Below are 24,546 nucleotides of genomic sequence, written 5' to 3'. Positions count from 1 at the left end.
CCACAGGAAACGGTAAATTCTCTTGTTCACCCCAGCCCTACATCTCCCATCCTTCTTCCCTTTAAGCAAAGTGGAAGGGGAGAGTCTGGCAGGTTTCACACAAACTCAGAGGAGCGCAGTCAGAGACTGTATTTGAGGATTAAGTCGCCAAGTCCATCTTTTCTGAAAAGGGTATGGGGAATTAGGGAAAGAATTTTCAAGCCCTCGGTGAAGATTTGGTAATAATTTTCTTTCAAGATCAGAAGGAGGTTTGCCGATCAGAGAGGGACGTTTTTCAAAGTTGTCAACATAGGGAGAATTCTTTATACCCCCCTCCCCAATTGGTTCCATTTTCAGTCCTTCAGTAACATAATCAGATGCTGTGTGTGTGTATCTGCTTAGGCCTGAGGGATGAAAAAATATATTCCCAAGAGGAAAGCATTTAGTTTGTATGACAGTGTTAAACTTATAAACTCTTTCCTTTCATTCCCTGAAACAGCCCTGAATATAGTTATTTAGAAGTAGGGCTTTCCAGTTTGGCAAGAGAGTACTTTTAACTGACTACATTAGGAAGTGTGTCTTTTTGGTATTTAAATATATGTCAAAAAGAGTAAAAGCCTGGTCTTTTGACTTTGGTGAACCTGTTCTGTCTGAGTGAGCAGGTCTACGGTATTTTACACTGGAGATTCTTTCTACCTAGCCCTTTCCCTAATAACGCCTTCTCCACATGTACAAATCTCCAGGGTAAGACTGTTCTCCACCTAAACACGGGGCCTGTGGAATAACTGGCAAGTTTCAAGTCTTCTCGCAGAGCCCAGGCCTCTTAAGAGTAGCCACGTCCTTGGACAGGCCAAATGTTTTTTCTTTCAGAGCTGTTCAGAAGAAGCAGTTAAGATTAGAACCAAAGTTGAGAGAATGAAAATAGTGCTGAGGAAGATAGATTCTCCTGACTCCCAGCGAAGGAAGGGCTTTCTTAGCTCTTGTAGCAGGATGGCCTCGTCGAGCTATAGTGCCTTCCTGGGCCCAAAGTCCCCTGGGAACAAGGACCTTGTCAAGATCACTCTTGGTGTCCCCAGTGCCCAGCACATAGCTGGTGCTTCCTAAGTGCTTGTAAAGCACACGAGTAAAGCACACAATATACAGCTGGCCAGCTTTGCAGTTTTTTCCTACTGATTGTGCCTTACCAAGTGGTTCTACCCGTTATGTGGCAAAGTCCTTATCTCTTAGGAAAAAATTGTAACATGTAGATTCCTGGTGTGGAATAAAGTTTGTTTTCTTTATGTGGTTAAATGCCCCACCGGAATCGGATCGCTTGGTCTCTTTTCTTTCTACTCCTGGCCCTTACTCCCATCATTTATTTCCAGCTTCCCTTCTTCTATTATAAATGCTCCTAGTCTTTGGGCATTTCCTCTGCGGTCTGTGAATATGTCTGTATTTCTCTCACCTTAGTGACCTGGGTCCTCTTCCACTACTGCCTTCTCTCTTCTCTTCACAGTCCAAAGTTTCTTGAAAGAGCAATTTATCCTTAGAGGCAGGCAAATCCTCACTTGTCATTCACTTTCCAGCCAATGGTTATCAGTGAGCTTCACTCTTCCTAAACTGCTCCGGCAGAGAGCACACTTATACGTTTTCTTAAAACTGGGTCCATTGGGCATTTTGCATTGTTACTGTCTTCTACTCTCCGGGTCTTGACGGTGTTGGTCATTTCTTCTTGAAACTCAAAACCACTCTTCCAGTTTTCCCACCCTGAGCATTTTGTCCTCTGTTCTGCTGGTCGGATTTCCTGTTTGCCCTTCAGATCAGGGGTTCCCAACGGTTCTCGCAGACCCACCTCTCTTCCAAAGCCAGACTGTCCATCAGTCTTCTGCCCTACTCTGACTTTACGTACTTGTAGGCTGAGGGTTCCCAAACATTCATCTTCAACTGAGACCGTCTCCCTGTGTGCAATGTATGCATCGGCACGTCCCCCTAGCACAACACTCATCGTCTTAACCTGCCCCCCTCTGTCACACATAGACACATGCCTTCTCCTGGGGCCTTTATCACAGTTAATGATTCCACTGTCTATCCTGTTGTGTAATTCAGAGACCCTGGGATTCGTCAAGACTGTTTTCTCTCCCCCTGCCCCCGGCCCGCGGCAGCACACAAGCAGCCTACGGCAGCTCATGGCAACCTCCGGCTGCTCCCGGCAGCCCAGCTCCAGGGAGAGCTGTTGTTCACAATCTTAGCCATAGAGGGCGCAGCTCACTGGCCCATGTGGGAATCGAACCAGCGACCTCCGCATTAGGAACAGGGCGCGCCAACCACCTGAGCCACCGAGCCGGCCCAAGAGACATCTCTTATGCTTACTTTTTGCCTGTACCTTCCCAGAGAAATTTAGTTAAAGTATTGTTACAATGCAGGTAGCGACAACTGATATTTATTTAGTGCTTCACAGCCCGGAGAACGTCCAGATGAGAGAAATAAAGTGCCAAAAGTTTATGACTTGTTAGAAGTAGGTAACACAGCCCATAAAGTAGTAAAACAAGGCTTGGGACCAGGTCTTCTGATTTCAGATCCTGGCTTCCTTGTAATATTACACACCATCTCAGATGTTTCTAGCAACTGGTGATTTAAAGAATTACAGAATCCCTCCTTCAGAGGGCTACTATTAGGTTGGTGCAAAAATAATTGGGGTTTTTTCCTTTATTTTTAACCTTTCAAACCGCAATTACTTTTGCACCAACCTAATACTTCAATGTTGTCCCCATTCTCTTGCCAACAAAGAACTCACTTAATGAACTGCTCTTCATTATTCCATGTGAACTACTAGCTGCAAGTAAGGCAGATTAGGTCTCTTTCTTCTGGGAATTTAGAGTCTTCAGACAAGTAAGTAATAAGTGAGTCAGAGAGAAATGTTTTTGATGTGTAGGAAATGGAACGAACGTGTGCTTAGTTAAGATTTAAATATTGTGTGTGATTCATTCATTTAGGAATGCTTGTGGAGCCACCTATCTGCTGGGCACTGTATGATGTCATTGTCCCTGTTCTCATGGGGTCACAGGCAAGTGGGGGAGGCAGATGTTCATTGGACTCACCCGCAGGAGTGAATGAATTACATCACAGGTGTTTTGGTGGCATGTTGGGAAGCTGAAAAGGCCCGAGAGTTGTCAGAGGCCTAAGCTGTCTGACCAGGAAGTGCCTCCCTCTGCTGGGCCTCTTTATTTTCCTCTGCAAAATGACCAAGGTTGAATCCACTGGGTTCTTAGTTCCTTTCAGCTTATCACATCTTTGAACTATGATTTAACAGAGACACTTTGAATGAGTCAGGAGGCAAAGCACCATTCTTTTGTGTGAACTGATTACTGAGTAATAACACTAAATGTTCCATTTATTGTCTCTGTAAATGGGGTTCAGGCTTAAAATGTCTATATTGAGTGCCTTGGTCTACTGAGAAAAGCACACTCTAACTTTTTACAGGAATGCTTGGCATTGTAGTGGACTGTCTTGCAATCTTTAGGTTATTCTGACATTTGAGGGACCTTAAAAAATCATCAATCCCCTTGTCCCTAGTGCCTGTATTTGGTATGTAAAATGGGCATAATAATCCAAAACTTCCTAATAAACTCGCAGAACACTGGTTCAGCAAGGAAACAAATACTTGCTGAGCATCTGCTATGTGTATGACGCTGGACAGGGTACAGTACAGACCTGAATAAGAAGTCCCTTCCCTCAAGGAATCGACGGCTTAGTGGTAGAAAACAGAGAGTGAGCATATCTGCGCAACAAACTGTTACAGGTGCTGTGATGGAAGTTTATTTAGGGTTGCAGGTACAAACGTAAGAGTAGTTAGTTCTGCTGGCTGGTGGGAAGATAAACGGGAGAGGCACCTGCGGCACAGGGAGAAGAACAGCGGGTGTAGAGACAGACCTGGCTTTTCAGAGTCTCAGTTCTTTCTGTATTAGCTGTATGACTTTGACGTCTTTGAGCCTGGGTTTGCCTCATCTATAGAAAGGAAATAATGATACCTCCTCCCCCGATCTGTGTGAGAACATGGACTTATACACGTGTATGTGTGCACATGACAAAGTTCTGTCTGTCTGAGCTGTAGGGACTAGGTCATGTTCCTGAGTAAAGTGGCTGTTTGGCCACTTGTAATTGCTATGGCAAAGATTTTATTTGAAGTTAGAGCTCAGATTAAACCCAAACAGGGATCAGCAACAGCCTTTCAAAGGTAGTGTGCCAACTTGGCAGCCCGTGCTGTCCTGGCAGATCAGATGTCTATACTCACCTCTTATGTGCAAAGGCAACTGCGGTGGTGGAGGAGGTGGCAAGAAGCCTGTGGCCCCTTGAAACCCATCTTCGCCTCTCTGGTGGCCGCTGTGGATTGAGTAGCCCTGCTCACTGTGCCCTCAGGAATGGTGGCGAACTAGAGATGTGTCAGAACTCTGACCTTTTCCCCTTTCCTCCCTTGCACCAGATTTTATCATGTGGGCAACCTGCTGCAACTGGTTCTGCTTGGATGGACAGCCTGAGGAGGCCCCAGCACCCCAGGGAGCCAGGACGCAGGCCTATTCCAACCCCGGGTACAGCTCCTTCCCTTCCCCAACAGGCTCGGAACCAAGCTGCAAGGCCTGTGGGGCCCACTTCACAAACATGGCCCGGAAGGTGAGTGCTGCCTTCTCAGCCTGCTGCCACCTCGGGCCCTGGGCCAACCTGCTGACCTGTAATGCCTGCTGCCTGGCCTTTGCTGGGCAATGCTGGTAACCCAGACCTGTTCCTGTCACAAAAGTGTTGAAGAAAAACTAACCCAGCAAAACCAAAGCATCTCAGCATCGATTGGCGTCAGCTAGACCTGAATTCAGATGTTAGGTTTGCTACTCGCTGGCTGTGTGTCCTAACCTTTCTTGGGATTCATTTTCCCCATTTATAAAATGGGGATGTAAAAGTGGTACCCATCTGACAGTGTGTGAGAATAAAATGGGATAAGATTACGAAGGGTACCCAGTACAAGGCTTGGCACTCGATGTTATTGTCAAGCTGCCATCATAAAAAGCCTGACTGCAGATGAACTTCTTTTTTTTCCTTACTGAAAACAATGTCAAGGACATCTGAGTACATCGAGACCCTAACAGCACAAAGACTGGCGCTTATTTACTGTAGCGATTTCATTTGAAATGGATTGTAGCTATGATTTCCAGATTAGCGAGTGGGAAGTGAAATTATTGGCTGGGTAATGGTGTATGGGTGTGGGCCGTGGCTTTGTCAGTGCCCCGAGGCCGCATGTTCTCTATGGTCAGGCACGACTGGGGCTGATGGTGAACCCAGACCCGGAGAAAGCACTCTTGTGTTCTGTATTTTGCTATGGAACAAGAGGTTTGCTGCCCACAATGTGATGTTAAAATGGCAATAATGGGAAATTTGAGAGGAAACAATCCTTTTTAAACCACCTGCTATTTGCCAGGGGCTGTTTTAAGCAATTTAGATTTTGTTTCATTTAATCCTCACAGTTACTCTGGTGTAGGTTTTAGGGTCCTTATCCCCCCATTTTACACATGAGAAGCTAAGACTTAGAGTTTGACAGTTAAAAGGAAACTGTACATGTCAAGTTCCTGACAAACAGCATAACAGACATTAAAATACTCATTCTCTTCCCTCTATGGAGGTAGTGCCCCAAGATTACAGTTACTAAATGGCAGAGCCAGGATTCAAAGCCAGGTCTTTGACTCTCGGGTTGTCTCCCAGAAGACATTCAACATGTCAGAATTTCTGCCGCTCGGAGTGTTGACCACCTCCCCTTTTGTACCTGTAAGATGATGGAGGATTGGCATGTTGCCGTGTAGGTTGTATTTTGCCGACGCTTCACTATAGTGCAGTGAAGAGGGGCACATGGCTGAGCTTTGCTGTGATTTGCTTGGCTACCCCAGGCACTGTGGGAACTCAAGCAGAGAGGCTGCTTGCTGCAGGCAGCCAGGGAGCCGTGGCTTGGTGTGCAGAGGGGCCCCTCCTTTTATTCTTAGACCGAAAGCTTGAGTCAATAGATTGAGGCTGAAGCGGAGAATAGAAGGAACCTGATGTCACATGGCCTCGGTCTTCTCGGTGATGGAGACGGTGGGGTGGAGTTAGGATCTGAGATGAGATGGAAAGAGGGCTGTTGGGTACTTGTCACATGCCTGGCACTGCATTCGGCCTTTCACATGCGTTATCTCATTGAATCCTTGCAACAGCCTGTGAAATATGTACCATTATTTGTTCCCATTTTACAGATGAAGAATTTTTTCTCTTTATATCTAAAGTAGTAGTTTCAAGGACTCAGGTACACCAAGAGTCTAGTGGATAGCCACAGATGTTGCTGTTTTCTCTATTACACCAAGACATGCTAGGGACAACTGCTGGTAGAAGTGGCAGAGTCATCGGCAAGAAAGAGTAGGGAAACGCCTTGTTTAAATGAGGCAGCATGAATTTGCAGTATTTTTTTTTTTGAACCTCTTTTTTTTTTTTTAACCTGGTGGTGTATACTTTTTTATTGTTATTCAACCATTAAAATTTTTTTACAGTTATATAAGTATACAACTTACAGTCAAATTGTTCAACAAAGTTAGTTATAAACAGTAAAATCCCCCTTCTCATTTTGCTCTCCTCAAAGGCAACTGCTTTCAATTCTTTTGGCTGATTCTTTTGATAGTTACCTACACCTCTCTCTCTCTGTCTCTCTCTCTCTCTCACACACACACACACAGACACACAGCCCTTGAACAGTGTGGGGGTCGGGTGCTGACACCCCGCACAGTCGTAAATCTGTGTATAACTTTTTTTTTTTAAGATTTTTTTTTTTTTTTAATTGGGGAAGGGGAACAGGACTTTATTGGGGAACAGTGTGTTCCTCCCAGGACCCATCAGCTCCAAGTCAAGCCACTGTCCTTTCCATCTTAGCTGTGGAGGGCGCAGCTCAGCTCCAAGTCCAGCTGCCGTTGTTCAATCTTAGTTGCAGGGGGTACAGCCCACCATCTCTGTAGGAGTTGAACCGGCAACCAACTGAGCCATCTGGCCGCCCAGGAGCTCAGTGGCAGCTCGTTGTCTTCATTCCAGTTGTGGAGGGTGCATCCCGCTGGCCCACGTGGGAGTTGAACTGGCAACCCCGCTGCCCATAGCTCATGTTCTAACCAATGGAGCCACCCGTACGCTCGTGTATAACTTTTAACTCCTCAAAAACTGAACTACTTTTCCTCAGTATCCAAGGGGCATTGTGAGCCCCCCACCCCGCCCTTATTAAATGTCAGTTGCAGTCTATGGAGTGGAAATGGAGAGAGGAAGAGCAAAGAGGACAGTGATGGTGATCCAGGCTTGGGGATCAGCATGTCAAGCATAGAATCAGGGGGTCTAGTGAGTTCTTGACATTTCTCAGCCAAAAGAGAGAATGTGAATGAATGTGAATGGCTGAGGAAACCAGCCCCAGAGAAAGGAGACTGATGGTTAGGTGAGGATGGGAAGATGCTTTTTCTTTATGGTTGTTATCACCACCTGACATACATGTTTGTGGACTGCCTGTCTTCTCAGATGGTGCATAGGAACAGGGAGTTTGTCAGTTTTGTTCACAACTTTGTTTAGAACAGTGACCAATAATACATAGTAGGTAGACAATACAATTTTTTGAATAAACGAATGGACAGTTGAGTTGAGAGCAATGTAGAAAAGGGGAAGTAGAGCAGAGAGTTTCTGTTTTTTTACTTTATGGTTGAGGATTCCATGCTGAAGATTTTCATAGAGGGCCCAATTCTGTACCAGCAGTGTGGTAGCAGCTACCATGCTCCTGTTTTGTGGAGGCAGAGCTGAGGAAGCCCGTGGCCTTTCCCTCAGGGAGCTTAATGTCTGGTTAGGAGGCGCACATTTGCAAAGAACTAGTAACAGTCAGCTGTGTAAATGAAGTGCTGGGGCATCAGGCATTGTTGGTAAACTGATCGTTTTAGTTAGAAGAAGGAAGGTTTATTGATTTGCACAGCAGTGGCGGAAGGCACCAGATGTGGGCAAGTGTGAGTTGTATGGGAGAACTGTGAGTGGCCTGTTTGGCCCGAGGGCAGGATGCTTGGGAAGTTAGGGTAGAATAAAGTTGGGATTCAGTGGTGAAGGGCCATGACTGCCATAGTAAGGAGCTTGTAGCCACAGACGAGGAAGCGTCAGAAAGGTTTTGAACACAGGACCAGCCTGATCAGCCCCGTCTCAGGTAGTAGACGTGGCTTCATTAGTAGTCAGAGTAGCACTTAGGACACTCTTACACGCCTGGTGAGAAGTTCTCAAAGCCTGGTCTCGGGTGGTGGCTGAGACTGATTGATGTAGCTACCATTTAGTGAGCAACAAACTCTTCGTGCCAGACCCTGTGAAGTAGTCGTTGTTAACTCATTTTACAGATGAAAAATATGAGACTCAAATACTTAGCTACTAAGATAGAAGGGCATGCAGCACATGAAGACAGATGAAATGTAGGGGGAGAAGATCAAACGATGACAGGATATTGGCCTGGGTGCCTGCAAGCCTGGCAAATGATTAAAATAAAGAACTTTCCCCTATTCATTGGGAAATGACTTACTGAATATCTATTGCGTGTCAGGCATTGCCTGGGCTGGGAAGGCAGAGATGGAGTAAGTCACCCCTGCTTAACAGGGAGCTTGCAGTCTGACCGGAAGGTGGGGCAGATACATAGCCATTCAGAGACAAGAAAGCATCCGTAGTGAGAAGGGCTTTTGTGGAGGGGAAAACAAGTTCCCGTTTGGATAGTAAAAGATGGTTCTGGGTACAACATTTTCTTGCTAAGAAATAATTCTTTGTAATTCACAATGAATTTTGTGAATATTAAGGATGTTTTCCCCTATTAGAATTTTTTTGTAATTTTATGCTTTTGTGGATCAGCATTCTTATCATAAGGGTTTGGCATTTAACAGCCACAGGCTTTCAAAATGTCTTTTCTAGAAATGGTTGAATTGAAATGATTACATGGATCCTACTATCTTCTTTTCTTCATTGTGGTCAGTATTTTCTGAATGCTCATTCGGTACAAAGCACAGATAACTTTCAGTACTTTACAGAGACTACATAAGTAAGATTTGCCTTGTTTCCCTGAAAATAAGACCTAGCCGGACAATCAGCTCTAATAAATATTTTGGAGTAAAAATTAGTATAAGACCCGGTCTTATTTTACTATAAGAGCTTATTTTAATTATAAGACCCGGTTTTATAGTAAAATAAGACCAGATCTTATAATATAATATAATGTAATATAATACCGGGTATAATATAATATAATATAATATAATACTGGGTCTTATGTTAATTTTTGCTCCAAAAGACGCATTACAGCTGATTGTCCGGCTAAGTCTTATTTTCGGGGAAACACGGTATATGCATGATTCCTTTGCTCATTCTGCCCACATTTGTTGATAGCCATTTTTTCCTTTTCCTTTGTTCTCTCCAGCCTCTGCCAACTGGGATTTTAGCTTCAAGCACTGTGTTTCTCCTTTAGGGTGTATTTCAGATGCAGGCTGACTTCAGAGTCCCTGGGAGAGGGGAGGAGACCATGGACACAGAAACTGGGTTGCTGTCTTTGCATCCTGATCTTGCACCCAATAAACCATACACATCTGAGGAAAGAACAGCGAGTTGTGTAGGTCTGGCTGATTGAGCAGCTCAGGGCTTTTAATTGTGTCCAACTAGGTCTTGTCACACTGCCTTGACTTAAGAAATGTTTCATGTCAGGACCTACAACCTTAAGACATTGAAACCTCTTCATTTCACTCTCAGTCATCCTAAACACATTTCATGTCCCAATAGAAAAGCTTTAGATAGGCATGAACCCCCAGGACCCCGAAACATCTATTTTCCACCTGAGTGGCTACTGTTCTCGGAACTGTTTTGGTGCTAGTGCAGCCATGCGACCTTTTCAGTCAGCCTGCGGACATTTTATTTTCTGGTTATAACTGTGTAGAGAATAAAGGAGTTTGATATATGTCCTCTTGCAATGCCTTCTAAGTATTAATAGTCAAAACTGGATGGGAAACATTATGCCCGTTTCCCTTTACTACATAAATGACACTTAGACTAAATATAACTATCTCAGCTATGCAGACTTGTACTTCAGCCCCGCACAAGTGGCTGTGATTTTGACTATGAGAATCTAAGTCTCTTGGGCATTCTTGTTAGCTTGAATAGCTTTCTATACTTAGAAAAGAGTGAGCAGAAATATTTAGGTTAATCCTTGAGTCACCACAGGATGAAAAGTTTTTTATTTCTCTAAACGATCGGTGAGTGTGCCTCCTAGGTTCACCCAGTGTGCCCCAGAATGACGTCTCCTATGGGAGTGTGGCCTGCTCTTGGCTGCAACAGAGCAGTCAGATGGCACTGTGCTCGTGTAGCCAGTGGGGCAAGAGGCTGAGGACTTGCTTCCTGTGAGTGGAGCAAGCCATCGTGTGTTGTGTTGTCTGAGACCGTGGGGGTTGCTGCTGCCAGGCGGTACCAGCTTGCCTGCCAGGCACTCGTTGCCCGTCTGAGACACTCTGTACTTTCTCGAGCGAGAGCTCCCTAATCATGTCCAGAGGCCCTCCTGTTGCTGTCTAAATATTTGTCTTGGATGTGCTCTTATGTACCACTGAATTCCCAGCACTCTGAGTGGGCCTTCGTGGGGGGGTGAAACCTGGGCTCTGGCCTCTGTGGATCGGGCACCCGGTTGGGAGTGTGGAGACGGACAGCCAGGCCTTTGACTCAGTACTGCTGTTGGCGTGACTGGAACTGAGGTCGGCACCATGGCCTGGTGGAAGGAGCATGACTGGGCATTAAACTCAGGACACCTGGAGGGTAAGCCCTTGCTCTGCTCTACTGCCTGCCCTGGACTGTTACACTTACAACTTCAGACCTCGGTTGCTCTGGCTGTGAAACAGGGAGGGATACGAATAACTACTTTTCGGGGTGGCTTTGAGAATTCAGTGACAAGCTGGGTACAGCTCTAGCACATAGTAGCCACTCAATAAATTTAACTAATAATAGTCACCACCACCACCACCACCTTTAAACATTCGCTTTCTTATCTAAGCAATAAAGTGGAAAGAATCATAGTTCAGGATTTGAATGGCTCTCATCATTAGCTCGTATTTCATAGCAATAATAACTGAAACAGTTATTTGTTGAAGACTCCTGTGTCAGATACACTAAATGCATTATCTTTAACTTTACAACAATCCTATGAGGTAGATGCTGTTATCACCCCCATTCTACAGATGAGGAAACTGAGGGCCAGAAAGGCTAAGTTGTACATCCACAGTGACACCATAAGAAATGGAGGAGGGAGACAATAAAAATGCAGGGGTTTTTGATTCTAAAGCTGGTAGTCTTAATTAATAGTCTCCATTTCTCTATCAGTAAAATAAATAAGGCCTCAAATGGGATAATAAATATAGTATCCTGTACATGGATACACAGATGCATACGGAGAGGTCTGCCACTTCTGAGTGGCTTTTAACCTGACACCTGCACGTTGTCCTGCACCCTTAGATACAGGAGATAGCTTATCTAAAGTAAGAGTGATTGGTGGCCTCGCTGGGCTCCGCAGCCCTAAGCTCCCAGCCCGCTCTGTCTTGTTCTCACACTCTGACATTGGTTCCTCTGTCTCTTGCTCCAAGCAGCAGACCTGCCTGGACTGTAAGAAGAATTTCTGCATGACCTGTTCGAGCCAAGTGGGGACTGGGCCCCGCCTCTGCCTTCTCTGCCAACGATTCCGAGCAACAGCCTTTCAGCGGGAGGAGCTCATGAAGATGAAAGTGAAGGACCTGAGGGACTATCTCAACCTCCATGACATCTCTACCGAAATGTGCCGGGAGAAGGAGGAGCTGGTGTTCTTGGTGCTTGGCCAGCAGCCTGGAATCTCCCAGGAGGCCAGGACTCGTGCCCCCGCTTTGTCCCCTGACTTCCCCGAGCAGCAGGCCTTCCTGACCCAGCCTCCTTCCAGCACGGTACCTCCTACCTCACCCAGCCAACCTTCTTCACAAGCACAAGCCACCTCTGTTCCCCCTGCCCAGGCTCAGGAAAACCAGCAGGTATGGGTCCGTTTGCAGCCTCTGCCCATCTCTGCCAGTTGGAGGGTGCGTCTCCCTTCCTGACTGCGCTGGGGGAGTGGGGTGGGAGCTTAAGTGTCGTGGTCACTTGCAGCCTTTCTGTCTGCTGACGCACAAATGATATTTTCTTGACATCACACTCAGGTTTTGGCTTTTTTCAGAGAGGATAATACACGGTTTCTTGTGTTTTTTTGTTTGATACAAATCCCAGTTAGATATTTCTTAAAAATTCATGGTTCCAGAAATATTTTGAAAAAACTCACTGTTAACTCTCCAAATCTAATTCTATTCAAATTGCCCTCCTACTTACTCAGCTTTGTTGTGGTCTCCCTTAGCTGGGAGGTGGGGGAACGTGGTTCCTTAGTAACCATTGCAAGGCACGTGGGGGAAAAAGGCACAGGGAGAGTTGGGGACACAAGTGATCAAGACAAGGGCACTGCTTCCCTCCTAGTCACTGCCTGGGCGGGGCAGTGGTTGGCACACGAGGGCATAGTATGCTGCCTTACCGTCATCCCATGGGGCCTGGAAATGGGGAGCTGAGAGCAGCACACTGACTGAATTATGAACCAGACACAGGAAGTACAAAAATGAGTAATACATTACCTCTGCCCTCAGAAAGCCTCTCTAAGAGGGAAGGTAGTGTCAAAGTAAGAAATGTCCAAACCTGTAGAAAGTTTTTATGAGTGTATTTGAGCCAAACTGATGACAATTTATGGGAAGCAAAATCTCAATGGATTGAGAAGATGCTCCAGAAAATGGCAGTTTTACAGCTTATTTTATACATTAGAATCAAAGGAGGAGACGGAAAGGGGGTTACCTGAAATTCATTGGTGGTAGATGAAGGGGATGGGAGAAAGCAAAGCGGGGAAATCTCTGGAATTGGAAAAAAAAATAAAATGGAAAGACACATACTTCTTTTACATGGGTGGGGACAGGATAGTTAACATTTACAACATGTAGAGATGGTGTGTGGGCAGTAAGATAATGAGGGGTTCTCTGGTCTCCTACTCTGGTGCAGTGGGTCTCCTACTCCCTGAGGGGTCTGGAGAAAGGGATTCCTCTGACATTCCAAGGGTATGTTATCTTAGATGCAAAAAGACAATAGACAGGCTCATGTAAGGTAAAGACTGACCTTAGTCAAGGAAGCTCCAGGCCAAGGATGTGACCCCGGCCTTGATCCGCTTTTAGTCAGGAATTTTTATGTTCAGACCATCCTATGTGGTTACTTTTGGTCTGCGTCTGTGGGGCCCGCCATGCTGGCCTCCCCTGAGCTTGTCAGGTTTAGTACGTAGTCACTTTTTTGTCCACGGTGGACATGCAAATCAACTACTGGATTCGAGTGAGGCCAGTGGATTTAACCACTATGTAAGGATTGATGGTGTCCCGTAGATGTACTTACGTGCCTTAATGACCCTTTTATTTATATGGCTTGGGTACTAGAGGGGGGAGTAGGACTTAGAAGATCTGGTTTCCACATCCAATTTGACACTGACTGTTCAGTCACTTTGGGTGAACTTGGAACCTTCACCAATGAAATGAAGTTCTGCTCTTGCCAGGATGTTGGGAGGATTGGCTAGTGTGATGTCATGTCTGAAGAGCCACTTAGAGCTGGCATAGTACTCCTGTGTCAGTTCCCACACAGGATGTGGGTGGCTGCTGCCACTGGTTGATGATCACCTCCTTTGCCAGGGCTGGGCCCCCTGATTCAGCTCTGATGGGCACTGAGGCATCAAGGCCCGTGTGATAGCTCCTGCTGTAAACTCATTTACTCCCTTGTCGGCTTGAGCACGCTTTCTCCCCGGCTGGAGTTTAACTCTTTCCTAAGCTCTGGCTGGCTGTCGGATGGACAGGTTTTATCTCCTGCTATTCCCTTTGCTTGGTTGAGCTCTCCTCTCTGTTTATGGGGAGCTAGGAGAGTAACTTGAGGACATTGTTTTTCCCTAAAGAACCTTCAGGTGGATTTTTCAATGGAAGGAGCAGGTTTTAAGCTTCCTGTTGTTAACCAGAAATTTCCAGACTGCACCTACAAGTCATGCTATGTACCAGATCTAATTGGATACTGCTCCTCTGATCTCTGATGTTTTTAGAGGGCCTTCATGTCAGCTCCCATCCTCTGTTCTGGTGAGATCTACATTTTGCAAGCCAGAAAAACAGACAATTCCACAAGTGAGCTGCACCTTGCATGCAAATGTTCTCATAGTGCCAGCTCCACCAGGGTTCTTTCCTTTACCTGTAATGCCCTGGCAGTAGTAGTTGCTAGGGAAGGGAGTATGTGGAATAAACAAAACTGTGGACAGATAATAGTTGTAGATTTTGATTTAGTCAGTAGGCAAAAGAAAAGACAACATGCTTTGCAGCATGAGATCCAGTTTCTGTTTCTAAGAAACAAGGACATACAAAAGCTGTCTATTTAGGAACAGGGTATAGGCGCTGAAAGACTTTTTGTAACTCCTGGGTGACACCAGGAGGCCAGTGGGTACCACATTTGCATAAAGCAAAGAGAAAACTAGAGGTGTTGAAGAAGACATTGTTTGGGGTGCTTCCCAGACATGTATGTCATACTTGTTATCTTATTCTTACTTGGCATTTTTGGTGGTGCTGGTGGTGGTGACTCCTGCTTTCCATTCCCTCTGTCGTTGCTTGTCTCTTCTTAGTTAGCTCCAGGTATGTATCCTAATCTGGGATGAGTGGCTGGGGCCCGCAGGCCAGTGGTTTCCTAGGTTGTCCCTTTTACTGGTGCTCCAAGACACCAGTGGGAAAAGCCTGTGAGCTCAGACACCTCTCTGCTCTGGGCTCACACCAGGCCCTTCGCCTGGAGGGAGCAGTGGGTGAGGAGGATCGAGCTGAGGGGTTTGTGGCTTAAATGGTGATGGGATTAGGAGGCTCACAGTTCTGAGGACTCTTTGGCAAAACTTGAAGGAGTACCTCGGAAGGACCTTTTGAGAAGTTAGAATTCTCAGCAGAATGAAACTCATTAAGCATAGGTGTTTGTTTTCTATCGTCTTAGGCTAATAGATTCTTAGATGCATTTAAATAAATTTTTGACCAGGTTTCAAGACAGTTGTTAGTAATAGTGTGCCTTGCTGGTTGGAGCACATTTTCCAAATGTGAGAGTAGTTACTGTCCAGAAGAGAGGGTGTAGGGAAGTGAGGGTCTGGAAACTTTGTCTCATCTGGGCTAGATGAGGAAGCCGGGGAGATTGAGGATGGAGGAAGGGGAGACATGTTATGAACAGTTTGGAAGAAAATAGTGGACATTTTCCGAGGGGCAGAACCAGGGATGGTGGGTGGAAGTTATAGGAAGGGCCCTTTGGGGTCAGTGTCAATTAAAAGCTCGATGGCAGTTAAGAGATTAGTCTCCAGCAGTGGACGCGTCATCTTCCTTTCACTTGGAGTGTTCGAGCTGAGACGAAATTGACGGTGAGTGGCGCTGATGCCATCCTGGTGGTGGGCAGAATCAACGCACTCTTGTTGGAGAGCTGAAATCTGTTTGTATTGTTTCTCTGCCTGGCAGAGTCAGTATCAGAGAGCAGGCTTTTGTGATGCTGCTGTGTGAGGCTGCAGGTTTCTAGGGGAGACGGGGGTACGTTTGGGACATGCAGTGAGCCCAGAAGAAGCCCATGTTGTCTCTGCCAAGCCCTGGGATGTCTCTGTGGATGTGATGGCACCTTTCTCTTCCCACAGGCCAATGGCCATGTGTCTCAGGACCAAGAAGAAGCCGTCTACCCGGAGGGCACAGCCAGAGCACCTGCTGAGGAGGAGACCCAGGTGGGGCCTCTGCTCGGGTCTGTGCCTTTGCCTTCACTCTTTCATGGGTGTTCTTGGGCTGTTACGAGGAAGCTCTCCTCAGACTCAGAAGCAGTCTGTGGTGATAGTCCTTGTCGGGTGGAGTGTGGTGCTAGTGTTCCTTCAAAGCCATTCCTGTGTTAGTGTGGCATTGTGAGGTCGCCGTGGGACCGGGGAGCCTCGTGGCCCAGTAGTTTTCAGTCTCCTGATGTGCTCAGAGCTGCCAGAGTGCAGGCTTGTGCTGCTGTGCAAATCTCGTTCTCCTGCTTCCAGCACAGTAGCTGTTGTCGGGGGGAGGAGAAGGAGGTGAGCGAACGAGGAGGCGAGATGAGAGGGAGTTCAGGCCTCAGCCATCGCGGGCCCGCCCAGAGGCCACAGCCACCAGGGCCATGGAGCTATGGTCAGGGTTGCGTGCAGAGGAGTGCGTGCCAGGGAAGTCTGCCCCTTGCGTGGGAAAGCAGAACTCCCCAGTGGGGAGAGAGAAAGGCTCGTACCACGTGAGGTGGTTCTTGTACGGCCACGTTGAGTCTGCACAGGAGCCTGTGTGGTGGGTCTGCTCCCTCCTTCATGGAGGGCAGAGAGCTGAGCCCTCGCCCTCATCAGTGGTGGAGGTGGGACTCAAAACGAGGGCCATCTGACGCAGATCAGTGCTCCTTCTGTTTCATGCACTGCCTGCTTGGTCTGTGGCGGGCTGTGCCTGAGCACAGAACTGGGGGTCAGGCAGAGACGGCGGGGTCTATTTTGCAATGCAAAGCACCATGCCCGGTACTCTGCCTGCCTCTGTCCCTACCCTTCGTGAGGTCAGTGGTGAGAGGAGTGCTCTGGGGTCCTTGGAGACAAAACTTGGGCAGGAAGAGCTGAGCCCACTCTTCTCATCTTTGCCTTCCAGTCTGTCGACTCAGAGGACAGCTTTGTCCCGGGCCGAAGAGCCTCCCTGTCTGACCTGACCGAGCTGGAGGACATTGAAGGTCTGAGTGTGCGGCAGCTGAAGGAGATCCTGGCTCGCAACTTTGTCACCTACAAGGGCTGCTGTGAGAAGTGGGAGCTGATGGAGAGGGTGACGCGGCTGTACAAGGACCAGAAAGGCCTCCAGCACCGGGGTGAGGGGCTGTCTGGGGGGCCTGCACACCCGAGTCTGAGCTGTTTGCCGTCACTAAAGCACAGCGGCCTCTTCCAAGGAAGGATTCCTGCCACATCGGCACCATCTAGTGACAGCTGTCACCTGGAATTGGTGCCAAGACTGGGTTAGGCGTTGTGGACGTGTATTTACTCCTCAGAGCAGCCTATGAAGTAGATGTTATTAGCATCCCGCTTTTATTGGGGAGCCCAGAGTTGAGCTGAGGATTTCCTGGTATACATCCATGGCTTTTCCCACCATATGTCACCCTACCATATTCGCTGCTCCCTCCCACAGTACTGTTTTAAACAGTTGGGAGATTAGAAAGCGAATCTTTGTACACATTGCGTGAGGAGAATATCGGTTCTGCCTGCACGTGGACTTTTCCTTTTATTCATTTTCTCAAAGCATTCGACACGGTATCATTTTCAGGCGATGCCCAGTAAAGTATCTAGGTCTGTGGTCAAATGAGTTTGGGAAAAAATGCTTTATATGATGCCCTCCTGTGACTGATTCACTGTAGATACTCTACTACTCAGGCAGGGAAGTCCTGCAGAAGAGAAATGTGTTTGGCTGATTGAGCTCTGCATTTCCTGAAAGGATTTCACCTAGAACCCACCCTCTCCTCCCCAACTGATTTAGCTCCAGCAGATCAACATTTTGGTTCCTTGTGTGCTAACAGTAGTTGAAGTCAGATTGCAGGCTCTCCTCTCCCAGCAGCTCCAATTCATCAGCGTTAGGGGACATCTGACCAGTCACCTGATCACAGCCTCACTCTTCCCTTTGGGATTGTCCCCCGAATCTCCCTGGAGTTGTGAGGACGTGGGGAATGGGAGATGGCTCCATCTGGGAGCTTCATCCAGAGGCCCTGGCTGGCTAGAACAGACGGGTCCTTCTTTCTTGACTTTAATGCTGGCTTTTAAAGCAATAGGAAAAGATACTGTGTTTGTGCAGTATCTTTCCTCCTTGGCACTTTTGTTCGTGCAAACCAGTGGAATCCCATTTCCTAAGACCAGACAGATGTACCAGCAGGAGCTGTGTGTGAGTTTGCAGCCTGTGGAGTGAGAGAGAAGGGTGACATGGTGTCTGTCTGGGCTCTCAGCCACCCTGGTTGCCAGCGGGGAGATAGTCAGAGGTCAGAAGTGAAGCCAGGGAGGTTGGAGACTTTCCTGTACCATCACACATTCAGACGTCTTCTTTTCTCTTTCTTTTTCAGTGTGTGGTGCTGAAGACCAGAACGGTATGTAATTGTTTCTGTTTGGGAACGGGCTTAGGCTCTTAGCTCTCTCTCCTTCCCCTCCTTCAACCCTGACTTCTGTTAACAGTCTAAGAATTCTGAGCAGTAGCTCCACAAGGGGGTGAATAGGTTTTATTCCCTTTCACAGCCAGCCTGCCTCAAGTGTTTGACCTTTTGAATAGTCCAGGAAGCAGGAAAGGAAAGTACCGAGGCAACAAAGTACGGAGAACTCCCCTGTGGAATGACAGAGGTGCCTGGTACAAGGCCACTTCCCTATTTATGGCTGCCTGGTTCAGGCTCCCACTTGAAACATGCTGAGCAGTTCATACTGTCACCGTGATAGTCCCTGCCCTTAGGCCAGGTGCCCAGAATGCCCAGCTGTCTAGATTTGAATCCTGGCTTCTCTGCTTAGTAGCTGTGTGCCCGTGAGCAAGCCACTTGACTCTGGCCTCAGTCACCTCACCTATAAAGTCAGTAATAAGACTACGTACTTCATAGTTTTTGTGAGGATTTAATGAGTTAATATGCAAAGCTCTTAGGACCCAACATCTACCATGTGACTGGCATTCTATGGATTCAAAGCTGAATATCTGACCTCAGAGCACATAGCAGATACTAAGTATGTATAATTGTAGAAATTGACTGAATTTGTTGAATTGAGGCACTCAGTGGTGTACGCGGGGAGACAAGCAGGCAAACTGAAAAAGTCTAACCCAGTGTGGTAAGGAGCCATGGGTGGGTGTCTGAATACAGTCCTGTGGGGGTAGCACACAAGAGCGAGCTATAATCTCTGGTGGACTCTTCCTGCAGGAAATCTCCTCAGAGGAATCCCTGGGGGGCATTTGTGAGATAGCACAGGGGGTCTCCTTGATCCTTGGCTTTATTTAATTGGGGATACGTTTACAAATAAGACTTGCGATCCCTAATGAACCATTCATTACAGTTCCGTTTATATCTAAACTTTTCTGAACCAGTTTTGTCTTTTCAGCATGTTCTGCCTCGGGATATTGAACCCCTAAGTGGCATTCACTCACTGTATTGCAGCATCAATTGTCTGAAAATTACTTCTTTTAAGCTTTGGGGACTTTCCCTTACTTAGTTCTCATGTACTGGGATGTATTTGATCTACAGTACTTTACTCTTCAAATCTATACCCTGACCTGCGGAGGTGCAGATTAAATAAGCAACTGGAAATGGCTGCTGGGGAAATGTTTTCTTGGCGTTCTATCTGAGGGAAAGTGTGTGGGTTGGGGAATTTGTTCACAGTGTGCCTGTTCTCTCCCACCTCCATTCCTCCACTCCCCCACTCACTTAGACAACCTCCTTACTTTCCCCTCTGCCCCTTTTCTGTGCTGTGTTTGTACAGGGGGAGCAGTGCCATCCAGCCTGGAGGAGAACCTGTGTAGGATCTGCATGGACTCACCCATCGACTGTGTTCTGCTGGAATGTGGCCACATGGTAACCTGTACGAAGTGTGGCAAGCGCATGAATGAGTGCCCCATCTGCCGGCAGTACGTGATCCGAGCCGTGCATGTCTTCCGGTCCTGAGGGCTTGGTGCCGGCTTCTTCAGTGCCTTATAGGGACATAGCGCGAGGTGTCTGGGCTCAGGGTCGGCCAGCTTGCAGAGGGGCAGGCTAACAAGAAAACTTGGTATTCCGAAGACCAGGGCTGGCAAAGATGCTCTGTCACCTCTGGGCATGCCAGTCCTGCCACAGAGGTGACCCTCTTGGCTGGCAGAGCCCAAGGCAGTGAGATTTGGTATAGATCGCACGGGCAAGTCCGTGTTCCGATGGTCTTGGGTGATGATGGTAAATGATGAAGAGAGGACTTTCTAGAACTTGGACCGTATCTTCCTCCTTCCGGTACCACACCCCCCCTCCCCCTCCCCGGTCCCCCTGAGCTGCTTGCCTGTGTTTCACCAATCAGAAGTCCTGGTAGAAACGGTTTTCTTCCTCCCCAGCACATTTGGATTTATTTCTGGTCTTCTCTGGCTTTCTGTGCTAAAGTTTCCTGCTACATTGCCTAAAATCCATTCGTTTCTTCAGACCAAAAAGATGTTAGCTTACCAGACCAGTAGTGATCCTCTGGTGAGAAATGAAACAAATGCTGTTGAAAAACTTCAAAGTCATTAAGAGTTGCTTCCTTAAGTGCTGGGATTGGGAGCTGTCAGTCTCCCGACCTGAACTTGGGAGCCAACAAAGCATCTGGTTCTTAAACTGCTGGGAAATTCCAGTCTCTGTGCGAGAGATGGTGCATGGATCATCTGCTGCTTCTCTTGGGGTCTGACTTTGCGCCATCCTTAATTTTAGTTTATAAGGAAAGGGAGTGTTGGGTGAAGCACTGGCTTTCTGCTTAACTTTGACTTCTCCAACAGATAGGAGTTTGAAACCTTTTTCTCCTGAGAATGAAGGTCTCTCTCTTTCCCATGTAGGTTTTAAACATGGTCTCACTGAAGGCATAGAGACTTAGGCAAAGAGCCTGTTCTTCTCTAGCCAGACTTGTGATGAAGTTCCTGGAGACCAAATGTGTAAGACACAGACCACCGAAGAGGTGTCAGAAGGTACTGAATGAGGCTGATTTCAGTCCTTGAGTGGACAGCTGGAAGTCTTAATTCCCCAGGTTGCTGGGGGCTCCCTACTCCCTTTCCTTTCTCAGTCTGCTGATCTGGGCAGCAGGTGAGGAAAAAGCATTCTACAGGCCATTTAGGAAGGACCATGCAATGAGTAGGTCAGTTCTTGAGCCCTCTTAGGGTCCTTACACCACTGGAAGAGCCAAAGGGCTAGAGAAAAGTTTGCTGGGATAGCTTAGCCAAGCACACACGTACACGCTATCAGAAGAGCCGTGTGTGCTGCCATTACCAATGGATGAGCTATCTAAACCGGAAAGACCCGAGGGCCTTAGGAGATCCCCTTCCCCCCATGCAGCCAAGAGCTCACTCTAGAACCACTCATGGCTCTGGAAAGCAGTGGGAAACCTACAAGGGGACCTATTTATTGGTACAGACATACTTATGCTTTTCCTCTCTATCAACCACTAACCCCCTTTGGGGGAACGAAATTCATGAAGTTGTCAGCTGAACACTGGGCCACTCACCTTGACGTCATAGCAAGTCCTAGATGATTTGATTCTGGGCCGCATACAGCCTTTGTAGGAATTGGGGGAACCGAGATTTCCCTGTGAGGACATCTGTCTGCTGGACAGTAAATACTGTAGTTTACAATGCCTATCATTTTAGCAAAGGATTCAGCTCCTCCTCGATTCCACTGTGAAACAGGTCTATATGTATATGCAGCTCAGTTAAGATCTAGCAATAACTGAAGGGCAGAAGCCAGCTCTCTCTCTACTTAAAACTTGCTTTCTCTGCTGAGGCCTTACCTCTCCCTACCTCCCAGTTTCCCTCCTAGACATGAGTTTAAAATATCCTAATGGTTGGTTAGTAACCTCAGTTAAGAATTAGAACTGATGCCATTTGCTCATTTTAGAGAACTTGCCTTTTAAGTCTAACCTTTTGGTGAATGTTTTCATTTAAGAAAAAAAGGTGTCAAGCAACCCTGATTTTTTTTTTTCTTTATTATTATACCAAATAAAAGTTGGGGATTCTAAGATCCCATTTCAGTTACCATCTAACCTAGGTAGAAAAATTTATTTTTATCCTTGAATGCTCCTTCCTGTCCCTCATGGATCCTTGGTCTTAATTATTATGGAAGCATCTAATTCTTCCAATTATTCTGTGGCTTTTGCTGTGACTGTTCAGAAATTTCAGTTGAGACTTGTTTTAAAAGACTTGGAGAGCTGACTAGTTCATAATTCATTGGAATACTTGGATCCAAGCTAGTAAGAAGAAGCTGTACAGGAATATGTATTGTATAAATTTGTTGAAATCTTCTGGATGTGAATGTGTTACTTCAAGTGGCTTATATTAAGATTCTCTCAGACTTAACTTGGGTGTTAAACCCACATGTGTATTTTTTGTTACAGAGCTCTGCTTTATAATTTTGTAATAAAGTTTCAACATAGATGCCTGTCCTATCTGGTGTGAGGATGCAGAGGTCTGGTAGTGAAGGGTGACAAGAGTTTATAAACCACAGGCTAATCCCAGGCCGCGTGCACATAGACGTGCTCCTGAGAGACCGCACTCTTTGGAGATGCTTGGGCCATGTGGCTTTGGTCAAGATATCCCTGTTCAACAGACAAGAAAGCTGAAGCTTAGTGTTGTTGTGACTTGTTCGAGATCTCACAACTAGTGCCGTGTTTCCCCGAAAATAAGACCTAACCGGAAAATAAGCTGTAGCATGATTTTTCAGGATGCTCCTAATATAAAATAAGCCCTAATGCATCTTTTGGAGCAAAAATTAATATAAGACCTAGTCTTAGTTTAGGGGAAATACGGTAGGGCTTATTTTATATTACGAGCATCCTGAAAAATCATGCGAGGGCTTATTTTCCGGATAGGTCTTATTTGTGGGGAGACACGGTATGTGGGAAATGTCATGGAACAGCCTAGAAGAGGGTGGAGCTGGGTAAAAAAAGGATCAGCCCTAAAACCAAATGGCAAGAAGTACCAAGTGAGTTCAGACATTGACACTGATTTGGTAGAGATGGGTCTTAAAGATGGGGGTAGACAGGAGTTGGAGGACAGCCAGTGTGGCCAGTTTTCAGGTGACCTGAGAGAAGGATGGTAGCTTTTGGATACAGCTGTGATCCTTAGAGTGTGGCTCAGAGGTTGGCCCAGCCTTATGGGCAGACTGCTGCGGGTCCAGGGGAGGGCACTCCTGAGAATGCAGCCTTTGGGAGAGCTGGATTACGTGCAGATCCGCCTTGTGACTGAGGAGAGGCGAGGAGGGAATTTGGTCCTAAGTGCATACCGGCTTGAGGCTGAGCCACAGCGTCGTCCTCATTGTTCTGGGCAGATGACTTGTTGAGCGCCCAGGATGACCTCTCTGCTGCCAACAGCAGCATAGAAACAAATGCTGAAGGTCTGGGAATGTAACACGGAGGGATACAAAAAATTGTATATTCGGTATAGTCTCAATAGCAAAGAAAAACATGTATCAGAAAGACTGGAAGGCAATCGGCAAAACACCATGCACAGTGAATTGAAGGTAACACCCAGCGTGGCAGGGCTCTTTGCTGGGCGGATGCGCCAAGGGGAAGTGCCCCGGAAGGGCAGGTGGGGTTGGGTCAGGGCCCTTCGGCAGAATCTTGAGGGGAGAGCCTTGTTCTTCTGCTGCTCTGTCCAGTTGCTTGGCCTGAGGCGGCTGGAGAGGGGGATGGGAAGTTATGTAGGTCAGTTCTCAGAGGAGCAGCAGCTTTTGTGTCCGCAGAGGATAGAATAAAAAGAGTGTCTTATTCTCAGTACTGAAGCCAGACTGAGTGGTGCCAATTCACAAACACCCAGTGTCCTGGGCTAGAGACAGAAGCACCTTCCCCTCTGGTCCCTTCGTCCCAACACACTTTACTCAGCAGGTGGAAACCCAAGTCAATGAGGTTAAAGCTGGCCTCCAGGCCGACTGGCCAGCAGCCTGCCAGCAGTGCATTACCTGAGTTGAGCGCATCAGAGAGCTGGGGGGCAAGCAGAGGTATCAGTCTTACAGACCCAGACACTCAGGTATGTTCTAGAGATTGTTATATTCACCTAACTCAGGGGATGGACAGCAGGCCTGCCATTTTGTGGATACAAGACAAAGAGACCTGACCCTCACGAGCCAGCAGACCAGAGAACACGGAAGTGTGTTGAAGCAGGTGGCTACCTGATGCGCCTGCATTCAGACTGGAGCGTGAGCTGTCACACAAGAGGCTGTGGAAGTGGCCTGACCGAGTTATGGTTAGAAGCCAGGCCTCCTCCCTCCTGGCGAGGGTCTGTACATACATGCCAATGTTGACTTTCTCAGCTCCGTGCCAGGCTGTGTGTGCCGAGTGCTTTATAGAACTCACCTTGAGTTCATTGGGTCTTTACAGCAACCTTGTGATTTAGGGGCAGTTCCTATCCCCGTTCCTCTTAGAGGAACAGAGGCTCAGCTGTTAAATAACTTGCATAAGGTTATAGCTATTAAATTTCAGGATTTGGATTTCAGTCAGGTCTGTCTGTGCATATACCTACATGGTCAGTAGCCACATGTGATCATTGAGTTAGAATGAAAACTTCAGCTCCTCAGTTGTTAGCCACATTTCAAGTGCTCAACAGCCAAATGTGGCTAGTTCACATTGGCCAGTGAAGATTTATAGTCTGTTTCCATTGCTGCAAAAAGTTCTGTTGAACAGCACGGCACTCGTCTACTTTAAACTGTTTTCCTTTTATTCAAATAAATCGGGAGCCTTCCTTTTTAAGTAGGCTGTGCAGATTTGTCCTCAGG

General features: G+C 47.0%; 1 protein-coding gene across 1 annotated transcript in view; it reads left to right on the top strand.

The window, feature by feature from the left end:
* The window catches only part of RFFL (ring finger and FYVE like domain containing E3 ubiquitin protein ligase), a 64,607-nt gene extending 40,087 nt beyond the window's left edge, over positions 1–24,520 (top strand). The window contains exons 4-8 of the mRNA XM_033089515.1: positions 4,439–4,626; positions 11,625–12,035; positions 15,737–15,820; positions 16,728–16,938; positions 19,559–24,520. Of these exons, the coding sequence (XP_032945406.1) occupies positions 4,439–4,626; positions 11,625–12,035; positions 15,737–15,820; positions 16,728–16,938; positions 19,559–19,740 (1,076 nt within the window). The 3' untranslated portion in view covers positions 19,741–24,520. The remainder of the gene's footprint in view (positions 1–4,438; positions 4,627–11,624; positions 12,036–15,736; positions 15,821–16,727; positions 16,939–19,558) is intronic.
* The last annotated feature ends 26 nt before the right edge of the window (positions 24,521–24,546 follow it).

Source organism: Rhinolophus ferrumequinum, chromosome 21, assembly GCF_004115265.2.
Source record: "Rhinolophus ferrumequinum isolate MPI-CBG mRhiFer1 chromosome 21, mRhiFer1_v1.p, whole genome shotgun sequence".
Classification (NCBI taxonomy): Eukaryota; Metazoa; Chordata; class Mammalia; order Chiroptera; family Rhinolophidae; genus Rhinolophus; species Rhinolophus ferrumequinum.
The sequence above is the reverse complement of the archived record's forward strand: the minus strand, read 5'-3'. Positions and strand labels throughout refer to the sequence as shown.